The following is a 25,440-nucleotide window of genomic DNA, read 5'->3' as shown; positions in this document are numbered from 1 at the left end:
TTTGTTATGAATTCTTGCTAATACATGCATGAAAGTATGTAAGGGTAGCTTAGTTTTCCTGAGTGCTGGGGAACCCCCTTCACTTGGAGGCAGCTGTGGACCATCAGGTTCAATAAATTGTCAGGAGCAATAACCTACATTTACATGCAACTTTAATTCTAGTATTGGTGTATTTTATATGGCCATGTCAATCTAGCTCATCCCGCACGTTCAGAATCAGTAACGCCGTCTGATTTAACTTCAATTATACTGGGACTGTTTCTTTAATCCATCCAAGTTCAAATTTGACCTCACGGGGTCGGAGTGGTGGGCCTTATTGAACAAACGAACAAAGTTTGACTCGCAAAACACATCTGTAGTGATCTGCAAAAGTGAATACATTTTAACCAATTTTGATTTTTTTTTTTAAGATACGGTGCTACAAATTTCAAAACAATTAACTAGCACTCAAGGAATTTGGTTCATTTGTATCTGAATTTTTCAGTCGAGGGAAATCAAAGAAAATACTTTTTTAGTCTGTCATTAGATCCCACTGGCATCGTAGGCAAGGATTCAAACATTTGGTTCAGTTCCATGCAGAAATAAAATGACAACACATGTACGCTGCAAAATATTTCTTTTGTTTATTAACTCTCCAAGGACCTATCAATGCACTCTAAACAGCCCTTCATAATTGTTGAACGCAATCAGCGGAAAAGATGTTTAATTTCAGTCATTCAGACCCAGGAAACATTTCAAATGTCAAAACAGGTAACAAGTAATATCTTCTTATTGCATTTATTGTGTTTTCAAGTCACAAAATGAAATCTGCAGCAATCAGGCGATTTCTGAAAGGTAGTCATTTGGTTGATTGTTATTCTGTTGAGTCGAGTGTATTTTTAGTACATCCCACACTGCTTTGTTTCACAGCAAAACACAACTTTCAAAATTAAATAGCAACTTTTGTATGACACTTTACAACAGCTTCATATAGTGCTTCTTTACATCAGTAGAATCTTCAGTGGCATCACAAGACATGCATCACAAACCAAAAGTTGTGCTATGACAACGTTTACATAGAGTGCTACTTTAACATCTCACATTCATAAAGGACAATGGAATGGTGAACTCTGGAGCACAAGCTTTATCCCAATAAATCTAAGCATAAGCAATGTAACAGCATTTTAGAGAGACAAACTGAAAATATCAAGAGGTGGGTTTTTTTTCCACCTGAAAAATATCACTGTATAAATAAAATACTACTTTATTGAATTGTTTACACTGACGCTCACCACAACACCAAAGCAATTATTTTTTTCACCCCCCAATACCTCACCAGTCGGTCATCTCCATAAAGTCATCCAGTTCACTCATAGATATTATATCGCGTGGCTGACACCTTGGGTGTGCTGAGTTATCATTTTCACAAAGGCTTCCTGCAAGCTGGTTGTTTGCGTCAGACTCTGGGAAGGATCCTTGCATGCTGTAAACAGTGTTTTGTATTTTGTTTGTGTCATTAACAGTATCCATGTACGGTGTTTGCTCAGGGATGTAATGTTGACCTACGGATTTGCGACCAATTTCATTGGATTGATTTGTGTTGCAGTTATTTTTTAAATAGGGTTCCTCGTGAACTGAAACTCCTGAGGATGGCCTATGGGAAAGCATAGAGGCAATACCTTGGGGTTTGTAAACTTGTGGATAAGCTTGGAAGCCTTTATAAAGTCTAAAAGGCATGTCAGCCGGAGAACTATGAGAGAGAAGCTCGGGCTTGAGCTGCAGTTGGGGTAAATTCACCTGAGGGAATATTGGCTGGGTCAACACAGGCTGGAGATGAGGTTGAAAGATGTTCTGGCCAGACTCGCGGACATTGAGTTGAACGTACTTTCCCGTCTCCGGATCAAAGAAAGTCTTCATTTTCACCTCGACGGGTGCATCTACAAGAAAATATTGGCCAGAGCCAGGGTCTTGCAACACCTTGCGCTGGGTCAGGGGAAAGGGCTGGGGATAGCTTGAGTCTACATGGTACTGTGTCACTGGAGCTGAGTGGGTAGCATAATGGACAGTGGGAGAAGAAGGAACATGTTGAACTGTCTTTGGAGCAGCAGTGTGGGTAATCTGGGTAGAAGCATGAGGGGAGGACACTGGGAGTGACATGGGGGCAGTGACATGAGGGCTGGCAACAGGGTGGGAGACAAAGGCAGGCATGTAAGGGAATGGGTTGGCGAGAGAAGCGGTGACATGAAGAGTGGCGGATGGATTGTTTACAGGGGCCAGGACATGAGAGGCAGCTGAATGAGTCACTGAGGCCATGGTATGAGGAGCGGCTACTGGCTGGGATGACGTGGCAGAGGTGTGAGGGGATGCAGTGGAATGAGGTGAGGCCAGATGGTGTGATGTGGGTGAGGTTACATGAGTGGAGGCAGTCTGCAGGGACACAGGGGTGGCGGCATGAGGAAATGGAACTGAATGGAGTCCAGGTGCAATGGAATGAGGGGAGGAGATTGCGGGTGCATTAATGGGTGGGGAGATGGAGGTGGCGGGATGAGCAGTGGTGACAGAGTGAAATACAGGTGCAGGCGAAGGAGATGCAACTGGTGCAGTGGCATGAGGGGAGGTGACAGGAAGGGAGACGGGGGCTGTGGTATGAGGGGAGGCATGGAAAGCGCGGCGTGAGCGTAGGTTCTCTGTGTGTGTGGAGGGTAAGCCAGGCCCGGATGTCGGCGCATGGGTGAGGGAGACAGGAGGAGCAAAATGCGGAGAAGCCACGGCATGGCGGTTTAAGGACCGTACCTCGGTGGAGGCAGAAGCAGGCCTATTGGTGGCTTCCTGTTGTGTTTTCTCTGCAGGGTTGGTTGCTGAGCTTTGCGTCACCTCTTTCTTTATCCTACGAGTTGTCAGTCTTTGTGCCCTGCGCAAGGCTTTGTCACTCTTTGGGGGAACACTTGGAGGTTTTCCCAAACGGGACATATCACTGCTAAAGCTGCAGGCTGAGACCGGCCTTTCGTAATCATACAGTCCTCTCAAATCTGCTATGTCAGCAGAACCGGTGGCAAAACTCTGTACATCCTCAGACATGTTACTGATAACCGATCGAGAGTCGTCGTCATCCAGAGCGATGCTTCTCCTGGAGAAGGGCCTGTGATGTGCAAGAGGGGCTGAGTGATCTTGTGAGGAAGATGCTGGCTGAGAGACAGAAGATTCGTTAATAGGAGTTAGTCGGTTTAATCCTTTGACTGCGTCAGGGTTGATGGGCGTGCCGGTGTTACGCCTCAGTACCTCAAGATCATCCTCTCTTCTCTCTGCTCTTCCTTCTATCGGTGAATTCGCTCTGGACTCTTCTGTAAAGTTCTTATGAAAGCGTGGTTTAACTGATTTTGTGAAAGAAGAACCTTTGGTGTTATCCTTCACTCTGAACATCAAGGGTTTGCCTCCAAGTGCTGGGGAGGAAGTATTGGAGCGTGGAAGAGAAGGAGCAGGAGATGGTGGAGCATGTGGCCTGGGTAACCTTCTGTGTGATCCAGATTCTTCTGCAGGCACAGAGGTCTGTTGTTTTTGTTGGAGGGGTAGTGGGGAGTCTGTTTGTCCTTCTTTGGGTTTCTTATCTGCAGTGGTGATGGTGTAGTACTGAAGAGCATCCATCAACCGCGATGCACGTTTCTGCTCCTCACCGGTCGAGGATATCTCACTTTGAGCTGTTAAATATTCTTCTTCCATCTTAGCCATAACATCATCATCTCTTATCTGCTCTTCAGGTGCACTCACCCTCTCAACTTTGGACAGCTGCTCCTCTCTCAGGGTGGAACTGGTGTTCGGCTTTTCGTCAGTTGTCTCTTTGTTCTCACGGGTCATCTGTTCGGCTCTTTTTTGCTTTTCTCTCCTCTGCTCATCTCTCAGGCGCTCTTGAATCTTTTTGATCCTCGCCTGCTCCGCGAGTCTCCTCTCCTCTATCCTCTTGGCTTGACGTTGTTCCTCTATGAGCACGGCTCTTATCTGCTCTTCATCTTGAGGAGTTCTCTCTGCCTGTCTCTGTTCCAGTCTGTTCCTCTGCCCACCTGAGATGTTTCCTTGCTTTTCCTCTTGGGCTTTTAGTGTGTTTTCACCTTCTTGTATATTCCTTTTTTCATCCTTTCCTGGATTTGCTCTCCTGCCTTCTGTTTGTTTTCCCTTTTTTCCCTCCTCCATCTTTTGTGCTTCTTTGAGTTTTTCCCAATATGCTGCTTCTCTTTGCGCTCGTTTTCTTTCTTCTGATATGAGAGCTCGCCTCTCCTCTATCTTTTTTTTGATATCTTCTGCAATTATAGCTTCCCTTCTCTTGGAAGCTTCTTCTTGTTGCTGTAGTTTTGCTTGCGCCAGTCTTTTGTCTTTTGTCTCTTCTTGATAAGTGTCAAGTTTTTCTTTTCTTGATTGTTCTGATTTTCTTTCTCGTGTTGTGTCTTCATTTATAACATTTCTAATTCTTGAAGCCCTCTCTTGAAAAATTGGTTCCACATTGGATTTTGTGGAAGAGCCTTTATTCCTGAGCACCAAACTATCAATTGAGGTCAAGTCTGACATTTTTTCATTAGGATTTGGGGTATCGATTAGTTTCTGTGGTTGTGACTGATGACCTTCTCTTGCTTTATTAATTGAGGAAGAGTGGCTTGATGCTTGCATTTGATTATGTCTTTGATGACTAACTATTTGTCTGTCAACTTTTTGGACCTCTTCCCTGTTGACCTCATTTTTAACTTGATCTTTCGTTGTTTGTCTCTGTGTGAACTGTGGTAGCTGATTTTCCAAAACTCTTTCATGGTCTTTGACATCAGAAGTGGTTTTCTCTCGTCTGTCCTTCTCTCCCAGTTTGAACATACCAGTCCGTTGATGCTCTTTCTCAGTTATGGGAAACACAACCGGTCTGGGCTCTTTGCTGACTTTGGTGTTAATCTCTGTCTTTTTTGGCTCACTTTTGTCTTTTTTCTCTTGTGGCTCAGCAGTGAATACTGGGCGTCTGCTATGACGAGATTGTATCAGTGGAAAGAATCCTTCTTTCTTGTGAGGAGGGAATTCCTGAATTTTATTTTCTCTGTCTTCTGGAACAATGACTTTTAATCTAGCATAGTCTGCAAGGGCTGATATCTCAGGAATTGTCGATACTCTGTTCTTTGGTTTTGCTTTCACTTCGGGTTCTTCCTTTGATGGCTGTGAAATTCTTGAGTTATGTCTTTCCCTTACTGATAAACTGGATCTCAAATCCGACTGTTGCTTTCTCACATCCACCGATTTGGCAGGCACCATCTTTTCAGAGTTTTGTACCTCTGTGGGACAATCACTATGTGTCAAAGAGTTCTTATCTGCTGCAACTCTTGCGTGTTTTCGCACGCTCTCATTTTCAACACTTACTGTGGAAGATGCTGATTTATTCTGAGCCGATACTTGGTCGGAATGTTCCAATGCTTTTGAAACATCTGACACATCTGTGTGTGTGCTGTTATCTCTAAATGATATTCCAGGTATTCCTTGAACTTGGAAGTAGTCTCCCTCAGTGGCTTGTGGAGTAAGTGCTATGTCTTCTCTTGTTGTATTCATGCGAGAGTTTCGGTCTGTGTTTTTCATTGAGTCAGCCAATTTTCTTACACTGGCTAAAACATCTTGTACACTCAGTTTGTCTTCCAACTTCTCTTTCTTTGGCTCGTCACAGTCTTTTGAAGTAGTTTCCTGATTTTTGATTGATGTGCTCATGTTTTCACCCGCACTCGCTGATGCTTGATGTTGATGTTCCTCAACTGCAGCCACATCAGAGCCAGTTGTGCTCTGATGTTTCTCCACATTGTCAGTCTTGACTGCTGCTGGTATGATGCTGATGACAATGTTGTCTATGTGAACATCTTCAATCTGATTCATAATTCCCACGTTTGACTCTTTGTGTTTTGAAGATGCATTCATGCTTTCAGTCTTAATTAATTTGGGAGTGGTATTGTCCCTTCTATATTCTTCCAGTAGGGGTGCACTTTCATTTTCTATGTGGCTGATTTTAGATGGATTTATGTCAGGTGCGATATCCTCTTCCAGTGACGGTGTGAGAAATTGAGTTTCTGCAGCAGCATTATTGGAATCCTGGTTTGAGTCGAGTCCTGTGTTTATTAATTCGTCTGTGACGTGCTTTAATTGTGGAGTCACTTCTTTGGTTTTAATTTCATCTTGATCTTTGCGGCAGTTCTTTGCTGTGTCAAAGGTTTCGAGTGTGCATCCTGCCATTTCTGATGTCGTTACGTCCTGGAGTTGAGTTTCGGCTGCTGCTTTATTTATAGAACTGAGTGTGGGGGTCACAGGCATGGGTCCTTCGACTTGTATTTTGCTTTGGGGTCCTGCATTGATGTTAGAATACTGCTGCAAGGGAGAGGCCATTTCCTCAGTCACGTTTTCAGTGACGTTTATCTTTGTGGTATCTTCATGATGAACATTCATACCAACTTCATTTTGGGTTTTATTTTCTGTGGGAAGGGTTTCCTTTGCGTGTCCTGAGTTAATATGTATCAAACATTCACTCTTCTGACTCGTTTCTGTACTTGAATTGAGGAAGGACGTGTCAGGCTCACCACTACCTTCTTGATTGTCCAATTTCTCAGTCACGATTATTCCCATCATCTTTAAATTGCCCTCTGCCCCTGAGCTCTTAATCTGTCCAAAGACAAAGTCTTTCTGAACGACACCATCTTTGCTTGCATCTTGCTGTAACTTCATGTTGTTGACGGGTGGATCTGGTTTGAAAATGAGTGATTCCGATTCTAGTTTTTCTGAGTTTTCGTCAGGTTCTACTGCTGTTTGTTCTTTACTGTACTTTGATTCCTGATCCTTATTTTGTATTGGTGACCTGATTTCATGATGATCTGCTTGCTTCTCTGTGCTCGCAGAATAGCCTGGTGTCATTATCATCTCTGTGGGTGCAATTTCTGGAGTGGGGTCATTGCTCTTCATAGGCTCTGTGGGAAGTAGCTGTTGCAGTTGATTGCTTATTCCTTCAAAGCTGGGAAGAGCTTTGTCCTCCATTCCTAATGCTTCCGTCTGATGTTTAGTAGCATTATTACCAGATATTGAGATTCCATGGTCTCTGAGCACTTCATGCGATGGAGGTTTCTGCTTCAAATGAGGAGTCTGAGTAGCTGGTAGTGGTTTGGTGGTGTTTTTAGATGTGAAGACTTCCCGTGAAGCAAAACCTTCCATCAGAGCTGAAATCTCTTTCTCAGCTTGAGCTTTTACTTTGGAAGTAAGAATCTCCTGTTTTGTTTGAGCTTTCTCTTTCTGGGGCATTGCTTTCAGACGCTCAGATTTGTGTTTCCTTTCAGGATTTCGAGCAGACTCTGAATGCTCTGAATGTTCTGAAGCCGAAGAATAGAAGTCGGGATGAAATGATTCCAATTTTTTTATTTTGTCTTCCTTTCCAATATCAGAAACTGCGTCACCAGTTGCTCTTTTATCTACACAAGAAGGTAAATAGTCTTCCTGAGATAATTTAAATTCTTTGGATGACTTGCTGTAGGTATAAAGATTCTCATTACCTTTATTAGAGGTGACTTTGTCCTTATTGTCATCGTTTGATTGGTTGGTATTAACTTCTGCAACATCAAGTGACACAGCTGATGGAGTTACGTTGTCATCTTTAGAAGAAATGTTTGACCCTGGTGTCATTTTGTGTGGAAGTGAATCACTAAAGCCATATTTCTCTCTCAGACTTTGCTCTCCCTTCGTTTTCGCCTTTATTTTTGCGAGCTCAGCTTTAGCTTTGGCTAACTCAACCTTTACACGGTCAATTTTATTGGGCTCACTCTTGACATGATGCTGCATTGTTCGGATTGCCGTGGGCTTGGACGATCTTTGCTTTGTGTGTTGGTGTTTTACTAGTACTACTTTTGCCAGCTCCATGTTTGTTAGCTCCATCTTAGCCAGTTCTGCTTTTCTGGCAAAATAATTTTTCTCTTTGGCTTCATGTATTTCTTCTTTAGGTTGAGCATTGACTTTTGATTCTCTCTCAGCTTTCTTTTTGTTTTGCTTGTCGTTTCCACTGCGCGCTTCCATTTTGTCTTCTGCTTTAGCTTGTAGTTGAGCTTCTTCCTTGTTGACTTGCTTTGGGACAGTTTCGTCCCTTTGAACATTTTTTTCTCTGACTTCCTGTAACATTTTCTGTTCTCCTTCTTGATCAATTCTATTTGTTTTTTCCTCGACCTCATCCAGTATGATGTTGTCTTTTTGAGATGGTTGAGCTCTAACTGACTCTAATGGTCTCTGTTTGCCTTCAAGTTCCTCCAAGTCAGCCTGCTCTGCTTGGACTCGTTCACTCTGCACACCTCTCATCTCTTCAGCTTTTGCTTTTACATAATTGCTTTCTCCTTTACTATCTCCAACTTGAGCTGGAGCTCTTGTTGGTTTCTCATGGGTTGCGTCTCTTTGTTTTCCTTTTATCTGCTTGTTTCTTTGCTCTTTTGCGTCATCTTGTCCTGACTTGACCTTAACCCCTGTGATTTCAATAGTCTTTTCTGGTTGCGCTGGTTCTGCTTCAACCGAACCAGTCTGCCACAAAGCAGACGAGTCTTTGGGATGCAAATGATCCCACTGCTGAATTTTAGATTGTCTTTGCTCTGACTGTATTCCTTTAGGTGTATTTTGCCCAGCCATGACCTCCATCAACTGCCCACCCTTCACTTGGTGGACCCTTTCTGTCCTCCCGCTGGCTGATAATGAGATGTTTTGGCTATTTGATGTGTTCTGTTGCTCAGCTGCTTTTAGCTTTTCTTCCTTTAATATTTGTGGATATACTTTTCTCTGACTTATTTCTTGATTTTGCATGGTTTTGCCAGTTTCTTTATGTCCATTTCCATGATTGTTCTGTCGTGGATAATTCTCTTTTGTGTCTTTTTCACAAAAGTCTGGATCTTTAACAGGAATATTACACTCTGGTTTCCTCTTGGCTTCTTTATTTGTGTCCTGCTGACTTTCTCTTCTGTGATCGTTTCTTGGTGGACTGATCTGCTTTACAGGGATAGCTTGTTGGTTTGCCTGAGCATGTTGGTGTTTTTCTTTAAAAGGTGAAGTGTCTTGTTTCCATGGAGCTTCAACTGCTTTCAGAGCCAATTGATTTGCATTTGGGATATTTGGAGATCTCCTCTTTTCCTTTGAAACATTGCTATAATTGTGTTTGTTCTGATTTAGTTGAGTCACCTCAGCGGAATGCCTCACATCTCGTTCTTTCAAATAGGCGCCTTCCCTAGATATTTGACTGCTTTCACCCATTTGCCAACTCATGTCTGTGGTATTAAAAGACGATTTATGTGGGTATGCCTCCGCTCCCACCTGAATGTCAGCCATGTCCTGCTTATAGGGAGAAAATAACGGCAGGTCTTCACTGAAATGATTTCTAGTGTAATTTTCAGGTACGTGCCCAGACTGATGGACTGTTTCATCTAGTCTCTGAGCCATCTTATAGTCTGAAACTTGCCCTGTATTGGACTGAGAAGATGATCCAGGAGAAAAAAGTCTGGGGCTGTGATAGGGTTGAATATATTGATGTGAGGCTCCATCAGTCCAGCTAGATTCCTGAATGTCTGCTTGTAGACACTCAGGTATATCAATCACAGTGTCTTTCGATTCCCACAGAAGAGGTTCTCTGCCTTTTTCTGTTGTTTCGCAGCCTTTAAATTTGGTAGGACTGTATGTACTTTTCACTCTCTTTCTGTTGTCTTTGAGATTGAAGAGGAGGCTGCTGGCTCTGGATTTATAGCTTGACATCCTTGCATCAGGTGTGGCTCCCCTACTTTCGGCACGTACTGGTGGATGTTCCACAATGTGAGGAGAACCTACATCCTGTCTACTATCCGGTGGCTCTGCTTGGGACATGGGAACCAGTGGCAAAGGTAGCTGGCCAACATTGGAGAGGCGACTGGTGTTCTGGCTTGCAGCGTTTCGCTCCATGGTGACCCCAAATAGAGTGTCATCATGATGAAGAGGTCCATGTCTATTAGTTGTCAACCTCGGATTGTTGTTTTGCTCCGTCATTATTTTAATCTGTTGATGTAGGGCCTCAACAGAGCTGAGTGTTTCCTGAACATTATGAGCCATCTCTCCAGTGGGCGATGCTGTTAATGGCCGTTGGGATGGAAGTCTGTTTGTTCCTAGGCTCCGTGTCCTCATCCTGTGAGGATAATGAACCGCCTGCTCAGACTCACAGCGCTTCTCCAAGGCAGATGCTTTCTGTAACCTTGTGGATGTTGAAATGAATTGTTGAGGATGGTTGGGAGCCACAGGGGCCATCCTGTGATGTTTTTCACCCCTCTTTTGAAACATAGGAGAACCATTCATTTGGGGTTCCAGTGAAAGCTCCTTGTACATGGGTGTCTGGTCCCACTTTGGGAACTCTGAACTGTGCATATACCTTGAGACTTCACCTTGCTGGATCCTGTTATGGTCTCGCCATATTCTGAAAGGACTGAATTCGCTGTGTATGAAGAAGTTGGTGTTACAGTCCACTTGTGTCATCATATTATGGTTATTGTGAGACAATCCCATAAAAGAGGAGGCAGCGTTCATGTGAGACATTGCAGCTGCTTCAGAAGAGAAAAGGTTGGTGTCCTGGGATGAGAATTGGCCAACCATGGCGAAATGACCATTGGTAAAATTTTGCTGATATGCTGAAGGCATGGTCATCATATCTGGTCTATTCCAGCGTGCCTCATCATTCCATTCTCTGAGTTGATCCTCCATAACTGCTCCATCCTCACAGTTAAATGCTCTGATGAGTGAAGAAACTCTAGAACGGCTTCTTCGATGCTGCAAACTCAAATCTGTGGCTCCGTTGGTAAAGTAGCTAAGTGGGTCTTCTTCAAGAGATCTATCCTCCTGGGTCATTTCCATTAAAGGGTGTTGGAATGTGGCAGAAACCCTCCCTTGTGTTCTATCTCCATAAACATCCCACTGTGGATTTCTGTTCATCTCTGCCCCATACATTCCATCATAGATCAAATCATGTTCCAACTGCTGTACCATCAGGCTGAAGCTTTCATGAGCTGCTCTTTTAAGCTCCTCCCTGTCGCCATTCTCATTCTCCGGCCCACTCTGCCTGAAGGCCTGCTGTCTGTCTCTCTGGACACAAGGTGAGGAGGGACCCAAGTCCGAGTCATTATAAACGGCCTCTTCTCCAATGCAGAGACTCCTGAAGGCTTTATCGGTGAGACTACGGACTTCACGGTCGGTCTCATCCAGAAAGGATCCACCGCTTGAGGTGTCACTGAAACCTCCGTCGCTTTGCTTTCGATGTCCACCATTCTTTCGGCTCGAGCGGCGTTTCTCCACTGATGTCATGATGCAGGCTCGCCAACAGTGAGTTGAGTCATTCACTCAAACGGTCATTCAGCAACTCATAAAATGTTTCATCTTGAGTTCAGGGTCCCGGCTAAGGAGCTGTGCATCTCAGTTGTCCTTCATCTGAATAAATCCTTGCAGCAAATTCCCTTGAAAACACAAGAAAGTGGCATCTTGAACATTACAAGGTATTTGTTTTTTTTCCAAAAAAAGTTTTGAATTTCAACATTATTTGCAAACGACAATGGAGCAAAGTTTCATCAAGAGTAGAACGTCAATCCATTTAAAAGCTAAACATGTTTCCAGGAACAGACACAACCACAGTGAAGCTAATCCTGACCCTTAAAGTTAACCTCAGAATAAGACACCGTTAAGACACACTCATGGGCAGGCAGAGCCAATGAGGCACACGTCAGATCAACCTGATCCAAGTCATAAATCACACACTTAAGTGACTATCAACCAAACACAAAATTAAAAAATCATAGCATCAACAGTTCAAGCAGGAATGTGCCTTGTGTTGTGGGGCTCAATGAAGCATATCTCTGACTCTATTACAAATCCTGTTTTGTACGGTATGGGATTCCCAAAGCAGTCTTGTAAATCCCTCCACTCAATGAGTCTGACCTTGCCGAGCATGTTTGTGAAAATTTGTACCGTTGCTATGTGCACAAAAGACATGCTCACGTGAGTTATTTTGGGAAAGTCAATTGTCTGCACCAGCCTTCTGCCCTTAAATGACGCTAACCACGCAAACACACACACACAAGATTTATATAAGGTATACTTTGATGGAAAAAAATAATGCATTAGTATTTTTCGACTGATATTTAATGGTTGCAAAACACATTGGCATATTATTTTTCTGGCAGTCTTAACTAATGTAATGTCAATTAATACTAGTCTTGCATCAGCAGGTTTCAAACTGCAACTTCAGAACAGTGAGGAAGACATGCTAAAAACAGTCATGAACAGAATGTCCAGTCCACATTGAAATCTATTAGTGAATTATTTTTGGATAAGCAACATAATGTGTCTCAACTAACTCAACACAAAAGTGGTCATAGTGAATTATTTATCGTCGCTTCTATACTTGCTGTCTATTTGTATCAAAATTCATTTTAAATTGTCAAATAACATTCAAACTCTACCAAAGCTGCCATAATTTTCTTGGAAAATAATCACAAATTGTGAGCCCTCTTTTCAAATGTACACATATGTGATAGGAAGCATTAGTATCATATGCATGCTTTGGGTGTTTATTTTAGCTGCCAAATTGGGAAGAATCACCAGGTTCATTAATATCTTCTTACCTGGAAGTCATCCAGAAGTATTTAAAGCACATCTAAGCTCTACAGCTCTGTTGCCATGGTGCACCTACATCACATAGAAAATTTTAATGTGCATCATTTTAGGTGCAAAAGAAATATTGTTAATGCACAACAAGAAAGCACAGTTAAATGCAGCTGTCGTTTACAGTAGCTGTTGAAAAAAAAAGGTAATAAAATCAAGTTGTGGGTTAGCTATGTTGTTTCCAGCTATAATATATATATTTTTTTCCAGTATTTGTAAATTATGTCAGATCCTAGTGAATCTTGACAATACTCAAAACCCAAAATTGAGATAATGGAAGATTTTCAGATTTCTTAATTGTCCTTCTAGCCTTTATCAACACAATTAAAGTGCTTTGAAAGAAAAATGTCAAGTGCGGTCTTACCTTCCAAATTTATATTCCATATTTTGGGCCTTCCAGTCAGTCAAAACTCCCCCCTCCACCCCCCCTCCCAAAAAAGACCTTATCCCCTCTCTGTCCGCACTGTCTTCACCCCCTAAGCCAAGTCCTCGATGAAGTCCTCTTGGAGACCTCAAGTAAGGAAGCGGGTCTCGAGCCACGACACAAACAGAAATAGAGGAGCCGTCCCAGAGAGAGTTTCCATCATGGGGGGACAGATCGGGGGGCTCGGAGCTGGCGAGCAGGTCTACGAGATCCTGTGGTGTCAAGTATCACATGGATGAAACAAACAGCCTTGCAACTATTTTTAAATGAGGACAGCTCACTCAGGAATGAGCTTTAGGCACACTGGGAAATATTTACTGTGGATATACATTTATGGAAAGATAGGATTTAAAAAGATTAATTACATTTTGTGACTTTTTCAGTGGGCTTCTAGCTTCGTAACATAAATGGCTTCACACTTACATTGAGTGTCAACAAGTGGCAAACTGCTGCTCAAAAGAACTCAACAGAGCCGGGATAGTCTCAGTCCATTTTCCAGTAGACCTTAGCATGGGCTAATCTACCCAACTACAGCTTCTCTCACCCCCCTCGAGCTCAAAAGGCCATGAGGGAGTAAGGTGGGCGGCCGCAGGTCTGTGCCCTCCCACAGCCTGATGCTATAATAGGAGATTGCAGCAGCAGATTGTTTCCTGGGATTCTTGGCGGGTGCATGGCCGGCGTGGCAGTGTGATAGACACACACACATGGGTTGCCCGGGCCACACTCTGCACATTTACTACTACATGGACTGGAGTCCTCAAGTATTTGGATGGTGACTGTTCGGGGTTTTAGTCTTAAGTCACCACAATTGATTTTCAAAATACGACCTTTGTAGGTCAAATTGATTTGAAAAACTCTTTTTGTATATTTTACTCAACTTACTGTCTCCTAATGAGGAGCTAAACAGCAAAATTCACAACGGGTGTTTCCTGGTTCAATAAGAATTGGTTTTCTTGAACATGCTGTCCTTATTTTTTTATGATGGAAGGTGGTACCGAATAGTTGATCAACAGTGCCTTGCCTTTGGGGGGCTTGCAATAGGAAGAGGCCACTGTACTTAGCATGTCAGAATGTCATCAGCAGCTCACAGCAGAAAAACTGAGATGAGTCACAAAAAGGCATCCATCTTTTCTTTCCCAGAAACTTTTTTAATGAGATCACTGGCATTTTGGCCAATTGTTTTACGAACTCAGGCAACTGTTTTACTGACAAAGAACTTATTTATTTATTTATAGTTCACCTCGATGTAAACTTGAGAAACAAGTGGACATACAGTATCTATTATTCTATATGCTTCAGTTTTATTTAAATGACATATTGTATTCATGGTATTATCTTTTGATATACAGTATAATATTCTTGGTGTTATCATCATAATACATTATTATAATACATGATATCAGTAATATATTGGGGAAAAGATCATTGTAATAATAAAGACATAATTAATATATTCCATAATATTGCATATATTCTTTAATTTGCTTTGTGGGAGCTGGAAGAATAAGAGTCTTGCACACTAGTTCCCTCTAGTGGAAAAATTACAATAAAAGACTCACTATTTGTAAATCCAGGTGTAACTGCACATTTGATTTGAATTGATTGAAGGGTTATGGTCAGTGTTGGGCCTTGTGGTTGGGGTTAGGATTAGGAAGAGAGGCTTGGGGGAGTGTTTGGGGTTAGGGTTGGGGTGACAGGTTGGGCTTAGGGTTGGAAGTAAGGGTTGTGGTAAAGGATAGGAATAGGGTTAGGGTTGGGGGTTAAGGTTGGGGGTTAAGGATGGGGGTTGGGGTTATGGATCAAGGTTAGAATTTTGGGGTTAGGGTTGGGGATAAGGGTTTGGGTTAGGGATGGGGTTAGGGGAGGTGGTTAAGGTAAGCAATAGGGTTAGGGTTGGGGAATCAGCTGTTTGCGGGCCCCCAAATGGGAATCACTTTATGAACTCATGTCAGTTCAGGTAGTGTGTGTATATGTGTGCATGTGCGTGTGCGTGTGCGTGTGTGTGTGTGTGTGTGTGTGTGGTTTCAGAACACATTTGACCACATGTCTGCAAAAATATTTCATTACTGCAACAAAAGAAGGCCATTAACAGCAATGTAAGAGCTTCTATCAGCCACATTCTCCCCATGTTTGTCTGCTTTTCTGGCTCCTCTCCAGCTAATTTGATATAACAATGCAACACACAACGAATTGTACAATCATCAATGATGCCACATGCTGCCGCTGAATGTCAACACCAACTTGACTTGTTTATGAAATATTAAAGCCGAGAATTATGCGCAGAACTTAATGATGATCGGAGTCATTAGAACTACAGCGTGCTTTGTTTTGGCTTGTAATCATTCAATTCTACAACTGTATTCAATTTTGGGAGGCCGTAATGTGTTTTTGCACATCTTTTGTGAAAACTGGATTTTATTGTGGTGCACAGATTGGTGCTTGTTTTTTGTTTTCATTTGTGTCAGGATATTAGCTGCCATGCCACTCTCCTTGACACTTCATGCATGCTTTGGCTGATATAATTGGCATATTTATGTGTAGCTATCATACATATGTGTATATATATATATATATATATATATATATATATATATATATATATATATATATATATATATATATATATGTATATATATATATATATATATGTATATAAAATATTGGTATTTTCTCATTGTTTCTTATTATTATCTTATGTGTAGCTATCATACATATGTGTATATATATATATATATATATATATATATATATATATATATGTATATAAAATATTGGTATTTTCTCATTGTTTCTTATTGACCATATATATTAAGGATTTTTCTGAAAAAAAAAGAACATGTATAGAAATGATTTTTTTCGTAAATTAAATGAACATGACAAAGACATTATCTAGTGAAGCTTAGAATCTTTCTTATTGTTGAATATTCTTGTTTTAAAGAAAAGCAATTACAGACAATCGAATGACGGGCTTTATTAGTATATGCATATAAAATATGCACATAAAATGGTCTACAATGTGACTATACTTCTGACATGATCTCTCTTCTTGTCTCAGCAGGGTGTCACTTCATCAATTATTGAAGCTCTACTTCACGGTAATACATAATTTGTCATCAATTATTCATGATAATGTGTGTGCAGTTGACTTAATTGTGTTATTGACTTATCAAAAGTCATTTCCTGAAAATCCTCCAGGATGGGTTGTGTTGTCAGCTGATGTTGCATCATTGGAGGGAGGAAGTGATCAAATAATGATATTAATTAATACAGTATGTACTGGCTGTGATGAGACGTCATCTTCTTCAAATGGACCACAAATACACTGGGATGATCACATTTAATGGGCTTTATTAAGAGGCAAGAAGAAGATTCCTCAAAGTAAATGAATGATAAACATCAGTGCGATGCTCTCCTGGCTTTAAAGAGGAGCTGTTAAATAATGGATAAGAACAGATGGCTGCAGCGAGAGCAACATGAGCGACTACATGTTTAATTGTTTTAAAGAACATGTCACAACAGCAGCGGCGCTGTGTTCGCTGTCTGTCTGTCGGTAATCGTGCTAACAAAAGAGAAACTCCCCTCGACTGGAACACGCACACACTTCCACTGATGATGGCTGATTTTATATTATTAGGTTAAAGTGCACTTTCACTTCAAGATCAACGATGATTGATTTGTGGAAACACAGAAAAAAATGTAGCAGAGCACTGCCATTAGGTTACTCTTTACATGCATCAACATTCACAATAAGTAAGCATAGCCCACCGAAGTGACATATTCACATTATCCATTAGGTATTACTGGGAGTAACACACAGGGCCGATACAAAAAGTCTACACACCCCTGTTCAAATGACTTTGAATATGATTGTTAATTCTGAACACAAGCACATCCCCAGTTAAAACAGGGTGTGCACACTTATGCAAGCACATCTTCCCAGTTCATTTTTTCCTCTTGAAAAAAAAACAATTGAGTTGTATAGGGTACATGTCATGCATATTAATGGTGGAAAAGGTTCGAAAATTATTAATCCTGTCTGTTCTTTTATATCACAAAAACAAAATTGCATTTGAACAGGGAGGGGTGTGTAGATTTTTTTTATATCTACTGCACAGTTAAACTCCAAATGATTCATACATGCATGCATTTTGTTCAGTTCGATATGAGTGATGTATTTGTTCCCTGGAAATGATAACAATAACAAATGTTAAAAGGCTGTAGGACATGTTTTTGTTTTGTTTTATTGTTTAAAGTCTAGTCCTAAATGAACTTTGTCAATAATTTAAAAATAATTTATACAATAAGTAAGTATTATAAATAATTATATTAATAATTAATTAATAATTATATTATCTAAATAACCAATTGTGCTTGTAATGACAATGGAAAAAAAAATTGGGGGTGTAAATATGATTCTTAAAAGTGTCTGAATAATTTTGGACATGTAAAAATGAATGTAGAAATAAAAATAATCAATGTAACAAACTTTTACTGCTTTTCATATAATTTACAGCACTAACATTTCAACTTAAAAATGTGTCCAGTGTATGAATCATATTGGATTTAACTACATTTGTCCATCAAAGAGTGCAGAAAAACAGATCCAAATGTGTGCTTTTGTGAGGTCAACAAGTCCCCCATAAACAGTATTAACAATTCAAAACAGTCAAATAAATAAAATAAATCTCGTGCTCACTCCATTGTTGTGCTTCGACGAGCCCTCAGTGTCACACAAGCGTCCACATGCTCACTTCTTCTCCGCACCGTCTTTGGAGCAGTGAAGTTGCTTCTCAGGGCCGCCCCCAAGCACCTTAGAGGTCAGGTTAGGGCTGGAGGCATCCCCGCCTCTCGTCCCTCCTGCTTCCGCCTGGGTAGGAACGCCCGCGGGGGGCCTCACCATGCCTGGCCCAGACGAGGTGGCGGCGCCACCGAGCAGGTTGGCCGACTGTAGCACGGCCTCAGAGTGCTCGCGGGCCTTCATGCGGAGGGCGGCTACGCTGGCTGTGCGGTTGCCTTGGCAACCATAGGGAGGCAGGAAGGACAAGCCCATAGGGTCCGAGACACAGCAGGAACACAAAGCGTTACCTGAAAGGCAACACATTCAACATTGTAAAATGGTGACGATAAGAATCATCATTCTCCGTGTAGAGATGAGGCTCACCTTTCAAAGTGGCCACCTGAGAGAGGGCCTGAGCATAAGTGGCAGAGTTGAGGAGGGTCCCTGGTAGACACGATGGGAAGAAGGGACCACCGGGACCCACCGGCCTGTTCATACTGAGCAAAACAAAGACGCTTGAAGCTCCAGATGACATATACAACATACTGAATTAGTTCATTTAAAAAAAAGTGGTATTTAGTAATTTCTCAACCTCATTATTAATGTGAAATCTTAGTTTAAATTCATCCTTCAAGCATTGTTTTTCAAGTTGCAGTGGCCTTTGGTACCTGACTTACTCAGTACAGACCAACCCAGTCACCATTATAGAAAGCATGAATATCAAACAAAAATGCTATTGTTTTGTGCTTAAACGAAACAATAAGCTTTTGGTATCGTGTTTTGATCCCACCTCTGCTGCATATCCAGCGGTTCTTTATGTTTCCGGCTCGGCTCCACCGGCGACTGAGAATTGATGCCGCGCGCTGGAGGAGCGGCCTCACTCAGCTGCTCTTTGCCTCCTTCCGAATCCGCGCTGCCTCGTTCCGTTTTCCTCCACTTGGCCCGGCGGTTTTGAAACCAAACCTGCAGTGACGCAAATCAGACAAAAAATGATCATGCAAACATTTCAACGACTGTACATGTCCACAGGGTTGGTGAACCTATGGTTTGTTAGACATTAGACCACAGGAATACACCAATAAAAAAAACAATAAATAAATACTAAAACCATTGATTAATTATTCAATCATCATCTAACCATGAATACTACTAGAAAACGCAGTGCGTACAATATATGCTTAGGAGGTTCTAAATTAAAGTACACTAAATATAGCATGTGAGTAGTCTGGTAGTAGTCTGTCACAAGTACGTAATGTTGTGTACTGTCTATATGCCAAATATGATTGATATAGTTTAGAACTTGAGTATGTCAAATACTATACTGCGAATAATATGCATTATAGAGTATAACATAATTTAGTGTAGTATGTGAGTAAATCAAATAAAAGTTATTTAGTCCATTGTTCATGCGTGTCAAATTTAAGCAATTTAGTGTCTGTTAAATATAGTAAATATTATGTAACAATGACATTTCTGGCGAATAATTAGCATCTGATGAGCACATAGTGGACCTTCACCTTGCAATATAGAGTTAGCAAACTAATTTTGTAGTGTTTGACAAATGCATTTCAAATTTCTGAAGTTCTTTTGTTTTTTAATTTAAAGATATTTCACTACGACAGAGTGGACATACACACTAATCTTGACAACAACCAACGAGACATGAGATACTCGTTTTATGTCGTACTGTCAAATATGTCATTTTTTTTGTAGTAGCTGTATGAGTATAGTGTGTCACATACATCATATATGTCAAGTTGTAGCATGTACAGTCATGGTGCAAAAGTTGTAGCAAGCATGTGTGAGAACAAGTCATGGCAGCGTCTTAATCCAATGAAGGTCAGAGCCTATAAGAACATTTAATTGAGCCATTTTTCATTATCATATTTTAATGACTTCCCGCTGACAGTTGTGCAGCCCGAGAGAGGCGGCCATGAAGTCGTTTATTTGCCCATTTAGGGATTGTTTGACAACATCACATTCGATTAGGAGCACATTTGAGCGAGCATTAATCATGCCGTGCCAATGAATGGAGGTTACCTCTCCATTGTGTCATGTCAACAAGGCCGAGCAAACATGCAGACGGGACAACAATGCAGCCGACGGACTTATCTCACCCCTGCACCTTCCTGCTACAAGTCAAGCCCCCCCAACACCAACCACCCCCCCACTCTCTCAATGGCCTATAATTGCTCCATTCATCTCCATTTGCAGGGTGCTCTTAATGCGGGGGAGGCCCATTGACACTCGACAAAAAAATGGGAGGGAGGATGGAAGGAGAGATGGGGGACAACACTGCAACAGAAATGACATTTATTTTCTAATAATAATGCAACTTTAATATCCCTGCTCGCACAGATTGAATAATAGCAATATGATAATCGGATTAGGGGGAATAATTTGTTGACGCTTCCTGATTTACAATGCTGGATTCCATTATCGGTCCTGAAGCTATATGGGATGACCCCAACCATTATGTTCCTCATAATTACGTGCAAAAAGCAGGAAGTGACGTAACATGATCATTATGACGTGATGATGTTTGCCTTGAAAATTGACAAATTACATAGTGATATTAAGGCTGCTCATTATGTTTGATGAATTAATGTTAGGACCCTTATTGCATTAAAGTGTGGCTAGTTATGCAATGGAGGCCGAGACCCACCTGCACCCTGGCCTCGGTCAAGTTAATCTTCATGGCCAACTCCTCGCGTGTGAACACATCCGGGTAGTGAGTCTGTGCAAAGACCGCCTCCAAAGCTTCCAGCTACACATGAATACACAAACAGTAAATTATTTAAATACTTTTTAAAATAAAAATATACTAAGAATAATAAGTACACAAATGCAAAACAAAGACATGAAAATATGGTACATATTATTTTCATATAATTTTGAATCATATTTTGAATTTATTCCTATGGATTAAAAAATATTTAATCAATATTTAACAAGGTTTTGATATTATACATGATAAAAACGGATATACTACACACACACACACGCACACACACACACACACGCGCACACACGCATTCACTCACACGCACACACACACACACACACACACACACACACACACACATAGAAATATAAAGACATATAAGACATATAGTATAAATACATAATAGTCATATAAAGTCATTTGAAAGTTTATATGAAACTTCTTTTTAAGATAATGAAGCATTTTACTTCCAGTTACAGGTGCCCCAAGTTGACTACACATAATAAACAACTTTCTGACAAGTTTGGAATAACTAATGTTATATATATAGTGTATATACATATATATTATTATATATTATTATATATTATATTATATATTTTTTTCAGATTTTCATTTTTAAGATCTCCACCACAAACGAGCAGGTTACAGTGAAAATTTGACGATGTAAACAACTGTGAAAACACAGCACACACCATCAACAAGGTGAATCAAACAAACAAAAGTGCAGTAAAAACGTATTTCAATAAAATAAAAAAAGATCATAAAAAATAATGAAATAACAAACTACTTTATATAAAATAAACAGCAAGTTTGGAATTTCATGTTGAGAAAATAATATATTTGTATACATTTTCAGAAGTTTTTGTGGGTTCTTCTAAATCAGATGACTATACACTGTTCAAAATGGGTAATAATAATGTAGCCTACCTGTTGCAAAGTGAACGTGGTCCTATTCCTTCGTTGTTTCCTACGCAGGAAGCCATCGTCAAAGTCAGCTGGGGCGTGGTTGGAAAAAGTGCTCGAATTCACTGAAAAGTACATTTGACATTAATTCACTTTGTAAATTACATACTTTGTTTTTAATTTTGTAAATTAAAACACAAATATCACGCGAGGTTCCTCGTCTATACTTATTTCTTTTTCCTTTGGTAAAGAAATCCGAGTGAAAAATAATAAAATAATACAATCTTGACTTTGGCCTTTAAGATGAAACATTGACATTATTTGGGAGCCACGGATGACTTTTATGACAGCCAACCAACATCTGTCCCTATGAAAGAACCCCCGCCCCATGAAGAAAGCTGCCCCCAGGGGGCCCAAGCACCAACATTTAAGTGTAAAGTCCTCATTCATTGTCTACCTCGAGCACAAATCATGCAAAAACGTACAGTAAAATGCACATAAAGTCACATCAGTGCACTAAACATCTACTCAGAGACAGACATAGAAATGATTTTCTAAAAAGCATGCACAAGTTCTTACATGTATTCGACCGACAGCACTCAGCGTCGAGTTGCGGAGGACAGTGGAAGTAAAACATCCTGCCAAGAGTTTCACTTCACAATCAAGCGAGCAAAAATCCTCCCTGCGCTCGCAACACACAAAGCATAGACGTCAAAGTTGCCAAGTGCGCTGCAGGAGCATCCTCTCAAAACTGCTGTGCCGTGTGTGTATGTGCGTAAAAGAGAGGGAGATGCTCTGGAGGGAAGAAAGCTTTGACTCTGACTGGGAGGGTCCACTTGTCCCCCCCGCCTCTGTCTCTTTCTCTGACACACACGCGCACACTCACTAATGAACACACACACACACTTCTGGGAGTGTCCAGATGTCAAATTTTTCGGGACGTTGAAAATTCTCGGGGGCGTACTAAAATGATGAGAGATAATAAAAACAAATTGTTATTATAAATGATGTGCATTTGTGTGTTTTAGTAATAGTTTTTTCTTTTTCTTTTAGACTTGCTTGGCGGGCCGCCTATGGCCCACGGGCCGAGGGTAGCAGACCCCTAAAAGGCTTTCAGATGGTGTCGCACAATCTCACGGCTAATTGCTCCTAATCGGATTATGTTTGTCTCGCTCGCCGCTCCTTGTGTGTGCGTGTGTGTGTGTGCGCACGAGAGCCAAAGTGCAGAACACGCTTATTCCCAAACCATAAACACGCGCACATGCCAACGGAACTTATTTTGATTTCTTTCATATATTAAAAAAGAAAAAAGCAGCGAGTTTTTTTGGGGTGTTAATTGCACATCGGGGGTGTGTTAAGGGTCCACTTTACTAGGGCTTGCGCTTCCGCAACACTCGCAAGGCCAAATTTTTGATTTTGTTCACAGCAAGGGGTCCCGCGATTTATTAGGCGGGCCGAGATGAATGACGTGCTGCGGGAGCCTTTCAATTAGTTTTAAAGCACATGCGGGACGACGCCCGCGCGCCTTTTGCGAGGAGCGCGCAAAATGAGGCTGCAGAAATTTCCAAGAGGAACGCAAAGCACATAAAGTGCACCAAATCCCTTCTAATGGCGCGTAATTGGTTCTGTAATATCATTACAGGCGGATAATGGCCAGTTACACGGCCCCGCGCTATTAAGGCTTTCCCCGGCGTGCGGCGTTTATGTTATTAAAGGGGGAATATAATGATATTTTAGTTATTAAATGCGCGTAATTAATTTATGCACCGCTGAAAATAAAGTTGTTATTATGACCTGCATGGCGAGGTGCGTGCAGAAAATTGAAATCAAATAACTTTAGCCCAATATTTGCTCGGGAAGACTTGAGAAGGCCTCAAGTGAATGTGGAGCTCATCCCACTCGCGCTCCTTTTTTAAAAAAAAAAATATTTCACTGCATACAAAACATAAACACGTAACAAGTTAAAATGCTTAAGGTCTGTCTTTCTTCATAAATTCAAATTAAAAAGTGTGAAATATTGGCTGTACCTCCTGCTGTGCACAAAAATGAAAAACAATATAGGTTGCTGGCGCATATGCACTGTAGACTTTCATTACTGGCTCTTCAGAACTCAAGAACTTGGTTTGTTTTGGTACTATGGAGCCGTTGGACACGTTAGTCACGTTAGTCAAATCAGAGAATCTTGAGATTTCATGTTGTGGCATCGGCACAGACTCAGTTAATGTGTGTATTGCTGGTAATGTTGGCTCGTAAGTGAACGATTCGTTCAAAGGAACGATTTCTTTTCAGTGAACAAGAGTGAACGAATCACTTCCTAAAGTGATTCGTACTTTTTTCAATTCATATGACTTCAACCAGTAGGTGCCGGTAATGCGCGTTGAAGCTGGTGCCTCCTTGCCGTAAATCAAAACGAAGAAGAAAATGACGTAACTTCCTGTTCACAAACGAGTCGTGAATTGCATTTCCCGTTCAACAACTGAACGGAACTGTGAGTCATTGAGGGAGTGATTTGCATTTCCAGTTCATCGCGAGAACGGATCAGTGACTTTCCCGTTCGTGAATGAGTCAATGGGTCAACTGCCTTCCCGTGCATCAAGTGAACGTGTTGCGTCTCCCTCCTGGCGTGAACTATGTAAGCCGGAATGTAGATTTACGATATGCCAAGGAAAGAAATAACCACTCACTGAAACACCACTTCTTTTATTCACGTTTTCTCCAAGCTAACGGCTAACTTTATTGCATGAAGGGATGTGCCGTTATGCAACAACGGGGAGATTATGCTTTTCTTTGGGTAATCTTGATTTTATAACACTTGTAGAAGTTTTTAAATAACGTGTATGCATATATACGCCTGAATATTGTTATCCAATATATCTACTTTAATTTCACATTAGATTGCTGGTTTGAATTTTACTTTTAATATTTTTATTATTTTCAAATAAACATTTATGTTAAATTTTGTCTGGTGTTTTATTCCTTGTCTTTATATTTGCCAATTAAAACATAAAAATCGGACATTTGGTTAACTGCTTTATATGACAATGTGTGTTTTACGTTGTTATATGAGTTGGTGTCTCCCAAAATAACAAATGTCAGCATAACGGATTTTTTTCAACCTTTTATACAAACACAAACACATTCGGTATAATAACACCATCAACTAAAATAAATAAATAAATAAATGAATAAATAAGAAAGTGTAGCGAACGATTCGGTGAACAATTCTTTAGAACAAGTCTTTTCAGTGAATTGATTCTAAAGATTCAGTTCACTCAAAACTGGAATGCACATCACTAGTACAAAAGAAGGAAGACGGCCATATAATTCTAGGCTGAAATAGCCGACTGGTTAGTGACATGGGCTCTCCCTCGGTAAGAAGGTGGTTCGAATCCAAAAGTGAGCACATTCTTAGGTGAGCTTTTGGAAATGAAACCCTGCTTTGTATGCGTATGCAAGCAAATGGAAGTTTTTATGTGTAAATACATAAAGTGGCCCCGCCCCCAAGTTGACGGAGCAAACCAATGGACATATTGGAAACATATTGGAACGTGTCCCTGAGGACTAGAGCTTGACACCTTTGACCATGATATTTCCCTAATAAAGTGGCCTGTCATTAGGTACACTTGAAAATGGCGGTGTACCTAATGGAGTGTCTGTGTGATTCCCTCGTTAAGTGCGCTTAACGAGGGTCACTTGGAAAACATATTGGAACGCGGCCCCGAGGACTAGAGCTTGACATCTGTGACCTTTGACCATATTTCCCTAATAAAGTGGCCTGTTATGAGGTACACTTGAAAATGGCGGTGTACCTAATGGAGTGTCTGTGTGATTCCCTCGTTAAGTGCAGGTGCGTGAAAACTTTTAGCCCTTTTTGAACGTGAAAGTGGCTAAAAGTTTTCACGCACCTGCGCTTAACGAGGGTCACTTGGAAAACATATTGGAACG

At 41.0% G+C, this 25,440-nt stretch overlaps 2 protein-coding genes across 4 annotated transcripts; both read right to left on the bottom strand.

Annotated features, from left to right (window-relative positions):
- Positions 1–599: 599 nt before the first annotated feature.
- On the bottom strand, positions 600–13,082 carry c9h10orf71 (chromosome 9 C10orf71 homolog). Of its 3 annotated transcripts, none has more exons than XM_088385253.1 (4): positions 13,028–13,081; positions 12,624–12,687; positions 3,259–11,459; positions 600–3,165 (listed from the first exon to the last, which is right to left on the bottom strand). In XM_088385253.1, the coding sequence occupies exons 3-4, from the start codon at positions 11,308–11,310 to the stop codon at positions 1,312–1,314; spliced, it is 9,906 nt and encodes a 3,301-aa protein (XP_088241379.1). In that variant the 5' UTR covers positions 11,311–11,459; positions 12,624–12,687; positions 13,028–13,081; the 3' UTR covers positions 600–1,311. The 3 variants fall into 3 exon arrangements, with proteins under 3 accessions (XP_088241379.1, XP_088241378.1, XP_088241380.1); XM_088385254.1 differs by having other exon boundaries at positions 1,893–2,021; positions 2,773–11,459; positions 13,028–13,082; XM_088385252.1 differs by having other exon boundaries at positions 600–11,459.
- A 3,351-nt stretch (positions 13,083–16,433) lies between these two features.
- drgx (dorsal root ganglia homeobox) lies at positions 16,434–22,262 on the bottom strand. The gene is made up of 6 exons (XM_088384958.1): positions 22,075–22,262; positions 21,520–21,620; positions 20,530–20,631; positions 18,655–18,827; positions 18,249–18,361; positions 16,434–18,172 (listed from the first exon to the last, which is right to left on the bottom strand). Exons 1-6 carry the CDS (start codon positions 22,130–22,132, stop codon positions 17,835–17,837), a joined length of 885 nt encoding a protein of 294 aa, XP_088241084.1. The 5' UTR covers positions 22,133–22,262; the 3' UTR covers positions 16,434–17,834.
- Between the last annotated feature and the right edge of the window lie 3,178 nt (positions 22,263–25,440).

The sequence above is a fragment of the Syngnathus floridae genome, chromosome 9 (genome assembly GCF_059516105.1).
Source record: "Syngnathus floridae isolate MCC-2025c chromosome 9, RoL_Sflo_1.0, whole genome shotgun sequence".
Classification (NCBI taxonomy): Eukaryota; Metazoa; Chordata; class Actinopteri; order Syngnathiformes; family Syngnathidae; genus Syngnathus; species Syngnathus floridae.
This window is presented reverse-complemented; position numbering and strand designations above follow the sequence as displayed.

Coding starts and splice junctions, on each gene's coding strand:
- drgx (XM_088384958.1), bottom strand. CDS start 22,132: ATGTTTTACTTCCACTGTCCTCCGCAACTCGACGCTGAGTGCTGTCGG. Junction 20,632..21,519: donor CCACGTTCACTTTGCAACAG/GTAGGCTACATT, acceptor ATTCATGTGTAG/CTGGAAGCTTTGGAGGCGGT. Junction 18,362..18,654: donor CCGCTGGATATGCAGCAGAG/GTGGGATCAAAA, acceptor TGTTTTGCTCAG/TATGAACAGGCCGGTGGGTC.
- c9h10orf71 (XM_088385252.1), bottom strand. CDS start 11,310: ATGACATCAGTGGAGAAACGCCGCTCGAGCCGAAAGAATGGTGGACAT.